At 49.9% G+C, this 9,653-nt stretch overlaps 1 protein-coding gene across 1 annotated transcript; it reads right to left on the reverse strand.

Annotated features, from left to right (window-relative positions):
• Positions 1–1,309: 1,309 nt before the first annotated feature.
• On the reverse strand, positions 1,310–6,913 carry LOC6596149 (myeloid zinc finger 1). Its single transcript, XM_026989456.1, has 5 exons — positions 6,364–6,913; positions 5,525–6,291; positions 4,687–4,884; positions 4,235–4,623; positions 1,310–4,136 (listed from the first exon to the last, which is right to left on the reverse strand). The coding sequence occupies exons 1-5, from the start codon at positions 6,846–6,848 to the stop codon at positions 3,549–3,551; spliced, it is 2,427 nt and encodes an 808-aa protein (XP_026845257.1). The 5' UTR covers positions 6,849–6,913; the 3' UTR covers positions 1,310–3,548.
• Between the last annotated feature and the right edge of the window lie 2,740 nt (positions 6,914–9,653).

Genomic DNA, 9,653 nt, shown 5'->3' on the forward strand with positions numbered 1-9,653 from the left:
ATAGGTACATATATAAAAATAAAAACAACTGAAACCCAAATCATACGAAAATGGTAAATAAGGTGGAAAGTATTTTCGATTTGCAGGCAGTTCCAGGACACTGGACTCCCTTGGAGGCCTGCAAATCTTTTGTGGAGCGTTTCAAAATTTTGTTGTTAGTCTTTATGCTAGAATTTATAGCGCCTAAGGTATGTTTTTGTTTTGTTTTTTTTTTTTGTTTTTTTGATTAAGTGTATGCTTTAAATTTTGTTTTATGCCTAAAAATGTACAAAAGTTTTATGTTTTAGTTTTGGTTTTGTTTTCGTTTTCGTTTCGTTTCATTTTGTTTTTACTTTGCATTTATCACAGCGACATTCAGTCTAAATTTTGCTTTTATTGGAATTATAGCATAATTTGCCATAATTTACTTTGATATAAACATTCCCATCAATTTTTCCATTCCATTTAGTTTCTTTAACTAAAACTAAACATAATTTTGATTTAAAGCCAAAAGGTTTTTGTGTATGTGTGTGTGTGTTCGTTCGTTTTTCGATTTTCCATTTTCGATTTTTCGATTTTCCGATTTTCGTTTAAAGCCGAAAGAATTGTTAAAATTTTGTCTAAAAAGGCCTAAAAGTATGCTAGAGTAGAGCATTAGCTTAGTGTTAAATTTGTTTTGTTTTAGTTGTCATAAGTATTCCTTATAGCAAATCATGCTGATCGCTCCGATCCGATCCGATCAGGCGGATCCAAGTCCCTTTGGTCTAATCGTAATTCCAATAAAAGCCGCCATATCTCGGTTACCGTATAAATTTTTGGATGTTGTTTTTTGCCTTTGTGCCAAAACATGCAAATTGTTCGTGGATAGTGTTTTCCATTTTTTGTCAATTTCAATTTCAATTTTGATTTAGATTTCGAGTTTTCAATGTGCCTAAAGAGTGTTCTAAAATTTGGACTAACTTTACCGTAACCGTAGGTGTTAATAAAACTCTTACAATGCCAAAAAAATTTTGCTCAAACTATTTATAAAACTTTTGTGCGTAATTTTTTCACTTTGTATTTTCGAAACGTTCTATGTACAATTTTCAATGGTCAACCCGTTCACTGGTTGGTTGCCGAAACATTTGCCATAACTGAGCCCCACTCGTATCACAAAAACCAGACGCCTGTCCAAGCCGAAAAATGTTGTGTTCAATGCCAAAAATGTCGTTCGTTTGCCCCGATAGTTGGGGAAATTATATAAATCGTTTGGGGATGGGGTAGGGTCTAAAAACTGGGCTGGGATGAAACGATGAATAAACAGAATAAACAGAAGAGGAAAACGGAAAAATCGGAAATAAAATAATTGTGTTTTTGTTTTATTTGAAATCATTAAATAATATATGCAAACATAATTGATAATCTGAATGCCTAAAAAACAGCGAAAACAAATCGTATTCCGAGCACTTTCTCCGATTTACTTCCATCGAAACTTAATTGGCTAGACACTAAATGTATTAAATAATGAGTAGATAGTACTTGCAAAGGTGAAACGACTAAACTAGAGTTAATTTCTGCTCTCTCTCTCTCTCTCTCTCTCTCTGTCTCTCTCCCGCTCTTACTCTCGCTCTTCCATCTGCGATCCCATCTGCGATCCCATCAATACGTATTACGTAGGAAGCATACGCTATAAGATTAATAACAATCATAAATGCTTTGACGGTACATTGGAAAATTTGATATGAAACTAAATTTGTCATCTATATCCACACAGTGGTTTGGGTTTTGGACTTGGATTTGGATTCCGATTCGGATTCGGATTCGAGGCAAGGGGAAAGGGAAAAGTATTGGGTGGTGGGGTGATTCAGATAACTTTTTGACTATTGTTCGATTGTATGGCACCTGAAGAGTCACATTTGAATTGCGTTCGCTATATAGTAGATCGATTCTATTCCCGCCCGTTCGCCTTCTCACTCTCTCTCTCTCTTCCTCTCTCTCTCTCTATCTTGTGTCTGCCTATGGGTTGGTTGTGCGTGCACTTGTGTGGACATATTTGGGTTAAACGTATGCCTAATTACTCGTACTAAATAAAAACTCAACATAAATTACACACAATTAGTTGGGGAAGACAACAAATGAAGCCTAGTTCAATGTACTAAGGTTTCTACAACTTATTCTGCTCGTTGTATAATTATAGATTGCGTTTTAGTGTTATTTTATACATATACAAAAATCACATATCAATTGAAAAAAAAAAAAAAAAAAATTAGAAGGCTCTAATAAGGGTTATCCATATTCATTCAACAAAAATTCGAATACTTCAACATATCTGGAGAACGAAATCAAAACTTAGCTGCTGTGTCATCGAAAAACAAATTGCTCAGCGCCAGCCAGCGTCTGTGGCGCCTCTCTTTCTCTCCCCTATAGCTGCCCTATCTATCGCTCCTATCGCTCGTATCACTCCATACTCCATACTCCATATCTGTCTATCCGTTCATTCCCCCATCTCTCTCTTGCTCTCGCTCTCTCTATATCTGAGTTATCCTAAGTGTACGCCTAAAATCGTATAACTCTTGTCGATTGTTTCAGTAATCATCGTCCCTATCATCATCCTCAGCTTCATGTCTGACGAACTTGTGTTTGTGTGTGTGTCTGTGTGTATAAATATTTGATGTATTGGTAGTCTTAAGAGGTGTTAGGGTCCTTAAACGAAATTATCAAAAAGGAATCGTATAACGTTGTGTTTTGGTTCTCATTCTCGCTCTTCTCTTTGTAGCGCTGTAGCTCTCAATCGTTAACCATTTGCATTTGATGTTAATGGTCGTAATCAAAGGAGTTTAGAGTCCTTTTCGAAAAGACTAGTACTCGTCCTGTTTTCCTGTTTTTCCTGGTTCAGCTCCTCTTCTCCCGATCATCTTTTCTTACTCTTCGTCCGCTCTACTCGGCTCTGCTCTGTCCCGTTCCCGATTTTCTGTTACCAAAACTGTGTTTTGTGGTTTTAAGATTAAAGATTAGTTTTAAAAACTAAGAGAATTTGTATGCGTCTATAACTAGAGAACTTATCGAACCTATCGAACCTATCGAATATTGTGAATAGTGTGTTCCTCAATTTTGATTTCCTCTCCTCTCTCCTGCTACTTCTACTGCTTCTGCTCCTGCTCCTCTTTTCTCTCTCTCTCTCGCGCTTCCTACTGATGACATCATAGAGATCCGAATATCGAGTGTATGTGGGGATGGATGGGTATCGCATGTGTTAGAGTGGGCGGCGGTGGGGGCGCAACCCCGTTGGGCACTCCCGGGTGTCCCGGATGCCCCGGATGGGGCGGGTGGGACGTCGGCGGTGGCGGCAATGTGATCGAAAGCGTCACCGTCTGCGGTGCCGCCACCGATGAGGCGTGCGTGGAGGTGGGCGAGGCCGCTGCTGCTGCTGCCGCCGCCGCAGCTGCTGCTGTGATATGATGTGCGGACGATGTGGGCGGCGGTGGGGGTGGCGGATGGTGTTGCTGTTGGGGCGCCGTTGGTTGCTGTTGCTGCTGCTGCTGTTGTTGTTGCTGCTGCTGCTGGGCTCCAGGTGCTCCAGTGGTGGGATGTCACTGGGCCACAACGGAGGCGGACGGGTTCTGCTGCACCACCACGCCGGGCGCCACCGAATTGGCCACCGTGACGGTCACCGGCGTCGTGGGCCCCCCGTTCGCGTGTGCCACGCTGGGCTGCTGTGGCTGCTGCGTCTGGAAGGGGTGCTGGAAGGGCGGCCCATAGCACTGGGGGAAGTACAGCTCGTTCTTCACCACCGACTGCTGGACGACGGCTGCGGCCGCGGCATTGGCCGCTATGCTCCGCACCGGCAGGATGTTGGCCTTGTTGTCCACCGCCGTCGGGTTGTTGTTGTTGAGGAACTGCTGGGCCGCCAGGCTCTTGGCGTCGTTCATCAGGTGATTGGCCACGGAGGCAACCTGTGCCACCGCGTTGCTGTTGCCCTGCTGCTGCTGCTGCTGTTGCTGCTGCACCTGTTGCTGCTGCTGCTGTTGCTGCTGCTGTTGCTGCTGGTGCTGCTGCTGCTGGCGTCGCACCTTGGTGGTGTTGGGATTCATGTGGTTGTCGATGTGCTTGGTCACCTCGTTCTCGGTGGCGAAGCGTCGCCGGCAGTTGGGCATCGGGCAGCAGAAGGGTCGATCCCCCTGTATCAGAAACGAAACAGAAGAACAGAAAGATCGCTGGGGTTAGGCATCGTCGATTGGGGGAAGAGTGGCGAAGACTGAGGCCAGGCTACAACTACCTGGTGGGTGCGCGTGTGCTGGTCCAGAATGGCCTTCTGTCGGAAGTCTTTGCCGCACTGGGTGCACTTGTAGGGCTTCTCGCCGGTGTGGATGCGCAAGTGCTGGTTGAGGATGGTCCTCTGGCGGAAGAAGCGCGGACAGTACATGCAGCCGAAGGGCTTCTCGTTGGTGTGGATCCTCAGATGCTGCGTGAGGTGCGACTGCTGGCGGAAGCGCTTGCCGCACTCCGGGCAGGGATACGGCCGCGACTCGATGTGGATGCAGCCGTGCTGCAGCAGGGTGGTCTTCTGCTTGAACTCCTTGTCGCAGATGGGGCACCGGACGTAGAGCGGCATGTTCGCCGGACGGACACCGATGTGCTGCAGCACCTCGGGCAGTATCTTTTGACCTGCGGAATGATCTAATTAGAGGATTGATCGTTCGAATGCCCTTGCCACTGCGGATCACTCACCCTTGCCGTCCTTGAAGTACGAGGGATAATGCATGCCCCCGCTGCCGTCTGGCGTGCCCTGGGAGTCGTCGTCATGGTATCCGCCGCCGGCACCGGCAATGTCTCCCTTCGTGTCGTTCTCCTCTCCCGGAAAGGGCACGTCCGAGGGCCACAGCGTCGGGTGCGGCCCGTTCTTGAAGATGAGGTGTGGCGAGACATCTGTTGGGGGGACGTTTTGATCCGCATCCGCCGCACCAATCGGTTCAACACGGAAGTAGTTAATCGATAGAGAAAGAGAGAGAGAGGGAGAGAGCAAATGTTAGCAGCGCTTAGGCTTGGCTCATAGCCGAGATACAAATCTTGAAGAGAGAATAGCATCTAACATCTTTCGCTAAACTAGAGACAGATTTTGGTGATCTTTTTGCTTATGTTTTTTGCAGTTGGCTTGCCGATTGGTCGAGCTGCTGGGCAGGAAGATCGAAGATCGATCGATGGATAGATGTAGATAGATATAGATATACGAGTATCTGTTGCACTCTCAACGAATCGACACGCCAAGACGAGAATTGTCTTAGCCTAGGAGCATGAATTTTGATTTTGGGCCAAAAAAGCATTGAATTTTGCAAGGGAAATAGTTTGTTGCCAAAAGGTGCGTCAGGGTCAGTTTTCTGTGTAGCCTTCCGACCCCACTCAAACTGTATCTGTAGCTCTAGCTGTATCTCTAACTGTATCTCTATCTGTAGTATCGGTAAGGAAGGAGTTATCTGTCGCTCGCCTTGGTGGGTGCGCACATGCTGATTGAGGATGGCCTTCTGGCGAAAGTGCTTGCCGCACTCGGGGCAGGCGAAGGGCTTCTCACCCGAATGGATGCGTATGTGCTGGTTGAGAATGGCGCGCTGGCGGAAGCTGCGCGAGCAGTACGGGCAGGTGAAGGGCTTTTCGTTGGCGTGGATGCGCAGGTGCTGTGTGAGGTGCGACTGCTGGCGGAAGCGCTTGCCGCACTCCGAGCACGGGAAGGGGCGCGCGTCCGTGTGGATCCGGTCGTGCTGCAGCAGTGTGCTCTTCTGCTTGAAGTCCTTGCCGCAGGTGAGGCACTTGAACAGCCGCAGGTCGCTGTGTGGCTTGTTCTTGTGCGGACGCCCCGGACCGTTGCCCGTCCGCCCGCCCGTTGTCACTCCGCTAACCGCCCCCACACCGGCACCCGTCGCCCCTCCGTTGGCCGCCGCGGCGCCTTCATTGGCATTCGCGTTCGACGGTCCGCCGTTACCGTTCTGCTGGCCATTCTGCTGGCCCGGCAGCAGCTCCGGCAGCGAATAGGCCTCGCCGCCACCGCCTCCTCCGCCCCCTGCCCCGCTCTGCTCCATCGGCAGGACGCTCTTGTTCAGATAGTGGAGCGGCGGGAAGCCGGGTGGAGCCAGCATCCCGCCCTGCGGCGCCGCGTGTCGTGGTGCATAGTAGTCGGGCGTCTGGAAGCCATTGCTGGGATCGCCCTGTGGTCCGCCGCCGCCACCCCCGTTCTGCTGCACGTGCGGGTTGCCCGCCTCCCCTGGATTCGAGCCGGAGTGTTGGGGGTCGTTGCTGCTTTGGTTTTGGTTTGGCGCGGAGTTCTGCTGAAGCTGCAACGAGAAGGCAACCGTTAATCTGCTGCTGTGGATCTGGATCGGGATCGGGATCGGAATGTGGGAATCGGGACTCACCTGGTTCATGGCATCCTCCTCGCCGCCGGCATTCGCCCGCTGCTGCTGCTGCTGCTGCTGCTGGACCGAGGGATACGGACTGGACGAGGGCGACACCTGCTGCTGGCGGCCGTCGCCGCTGCCGTTATCGCGGGGCTCCTGGCCCCCGCCCGGAGGGCTCTGTGGCTGGCCCGCTGCTGCAGCCGCTGCGGCGGCCTGGGCGGCAGCCTGTGCCGCATTCTGTTGCTGTTGCGCCTGCTGCTGCTGTTGCTGCTGCTGGGCGTTGAGGTGCTGCTGGGCCTGCTGCTGGATGTTGGGGTACATGTCGCTGCCCCACTGGGCGGCGCTCGCCCCGAGGGCGCCCGGGTTGCGCTCCGCGTCCTGCGAGTCCTTGTAGAGGACGTAAGGCTGTCCCGAGTCCTGGGTAATGCAGTACATGATCTGGCGGGGCACCTTCAGGCCTGCCGCTATGCAGGCCGCAAACGAGGCCGAAAAGTTGATGGCCATTGTGCTCTCCCCTATGCTCTCGATGGGAGCCTTGTATATCCTATTGGTTGCTGCTGCTTGTCCTCTCTGTGTGTCCTTTGACTGGACACCCGGAGAGTTGCTGTGCCTCTCCTCTCTCTCTCTCTCTCTCGTGTGGCTTTTGTCTCTGTTGGGACTCCTTCTCTATTGACTTTTGATGCACATTTCTGCAGTTTCTGTTTCTCTTTCTTAGCCGCTTAGCAACTTAGCCACTTAGCCACTTAGCTGCTTCTTTAGTTGGCTGCTGCTGCTGCTGCTGTTTGGGTTTCTGCCACTCTCTTCATTTGTTTCTCTTCATTTTGTCCAAATTTAAAATTCCTTTCTTCTTAAGTGTCACATTTATTTATTCCTTCGTTTATAATAAACTTGTTTTTGTTTTTGCGTATCTGCTCCTCCCAGGAAGCTGTTGCTTTTGCTTTTGCTTTTCTTTTTAGTTTGAAATGAAATTGTATCTCCCTCCTGGTCGCGTTTTCTCGATGATTTCAAATTGGTTCCAAAGATATTTCTGGGCTGGCAATCGTCAATCCTTGTTTTTGGTTGAACTGAAAGTGGAAGAATTGAAAGGATTAGTGACGAAAGCAGATACTTTCTGTGTTGGCATGCAAAACGCCTTCGACTCTCAATTTCCAGGCGGTGGCAGCACCGCCAGAGCCAGAGGCAGAGCTGCCGCTTTTTCAAAAGTGAAAATGAAAAGGCCGAGAGACATTAGCAGAAATGGCTTGCAAATTAAAAACAATGAAGATCATCAGCGGCTGATTGGAAGGAGTGGCGCACCAATGGACACCGCATGCCAAGCAGCCTGCTCGGCCCCCTTCCTTGCCACCGCCCCTGCCCCTGCCCCAGCCCCTGCCCCTGAACCCACAAAATGGTTGGTTGTCCACATGCCTCCTCCTCCTTTGTTGTCATGTGCGACCGAGTGCCGCCACCCGGCACCCGCCCCCGCTCCATGCCGCGACTTGACTCACTTTCTGTACTTTCTACCCTTCGTTAGAGGGTATTACAGCTTTGAGCAGAGGTTCTCCCCACACAGAAAACGAAGTACTTCTGATACGAAAGAGATTTGAATATTTTCGAAAGGCGGCTGAACTTTCATCTTCTTTCTTCTTCCCAGTTGCATCCAAAATCTGTCAAAATCGTATTACTTTGTTCCGTAATATCCACATATAACTGCCAGGGATATGCTAGGGTATTTAAGGCTGCGACCTGCCAAAAACTAGCCTTTTCTTTACTGTTTTGTATTTTTTGCTTTTCGCTTTTCGCTCTTTGTTTTTTTCTTTTTTGGTTTTGGTTTTGGTTTTATCTCTGTGCCGTGTTCTTTTTGTTGTCCCACGACAACGACGCCGCGGCGATGACGACGACGTGCCAACTTTTTAATGCGGGATCAAGGTCTCGGAGAGCCACAGACACAGCCAGGGACACAGACGACACACGGACGAGGAAAGGCACACAGATACACACGATCGCAGAAAGATATCCCCAGGCCGCGGCCGGCCCGCGGAGTAGTGCCACAAGGCTGGCTGCTTGAACGGCAATATCCATTAAAAGTCTTCGATGGGGACGGTACGCGGTAGAGACTCCGCCGATCAGGCAAATGTTCTGATCCCGACTATGATGTGATAACAGAGCCATCCCCATTGATGATTGACTTGTCTTCATAGGGGTCAGAGGCAGAGTCGGAGCATGTGCCCGGAACAATCTCTGGATATACACACTCGTACGCTTACTTATTCGCAAATTGTGAGCCAATCAAATGAATCGAATCGACTGGGGCTGGGACTGGGGCTGGGGCTGGAATCGCTTTGCGTGTCGACATCGACATCGACATCGGTTCAACAGCGATTACAAGAAGTTGTTGAGCCGGGGAATCGGCACGGTCAATGGGCAGTCGTCAATCGGCTATCGAGAGCCGGCTGTTCGCGAGAGAACGGCGAAGCAAACTACCTTGAACCCGCGAGTGAACGCGCCGCTGCAGCGTCGAACTGTGAGATACCTCAACACTGGAGAGAGCTGGCGGGTCCGGAACATGCACTCGGACTGCGACGACGGCGGCCGAGAGGGGGCTGGCTGTGTGCTCTCCCAACGACTGCACTGCACTTCGTGTCAAATGCAGTGCCGCCGTCGTTGCCGTTGCCTTTGCCGTTTCTGTTGCCTTTGCTATTTGTGAATTATTGCGCTCCATTGGCAGAGCGACAGCATTTGCAATTTATGCGTTCGTTGTCGTCGCAGGTCGCCGTCGCCATCGCCGTCGCCGCCGCTGCCGTCGCCTTCCAGTCCAAGCGAATCCCATTCCGATTCCGAGTGCCACTATCTGAGGAGCACGGCGTCCTCCCCTCGCCCTTTCACAGCGTGTAATGAGCACCCAAATCCGCTACGGGTATAACAATTTCGAGAAGCACTTTGCATCAGTCTAGATTCTAGGAGAAGATGCTCCACAAACAAGCCTAAGAAAGGGGTCATAGATCTGATACCCAAGCATTTACCCAAAGCCGAGATGTGCGACTCCTAATATGGTCTTTAAAAAGATCTCCCCATTGATCATTATTTACATCATTTCGCAATGCCATTCAATCTCTTTTTCCGCGCACATCCGCAATCATTTCTAAACACATACTCGTACTCGTACTCGTACTCGTACTTCAAGTCGTATTCGCATCTGCAGTATGCATATGCTCCAGTTTTTGGTCTTTTCGCTTATCGTCGAGCAAATTCGAGTTGCCAATTTCTGGCTCACGCTCCGCTGCCAGTGAAAGTTGTCAATGTACCCCCCAGCTCCAGCTCCAGCTCCAG

Source organism: Drosophila persimilis, unplaced genomic scaffold (genome assembly GCF_003286085.1).
Source record: "Drosophila persimilis strain 14011-0111.01,24,50 unplaced genomic scaffold, DperRS2 tig00000431-arrow-pilon, whole genome shotgun sequence".
Classification (NCBI taxonomy): Eukaryota; Metazoa; Arthropoda; class Insecta; order Diptera; family Drosophilidae; genus Drosophila; species Drosophila persimilis.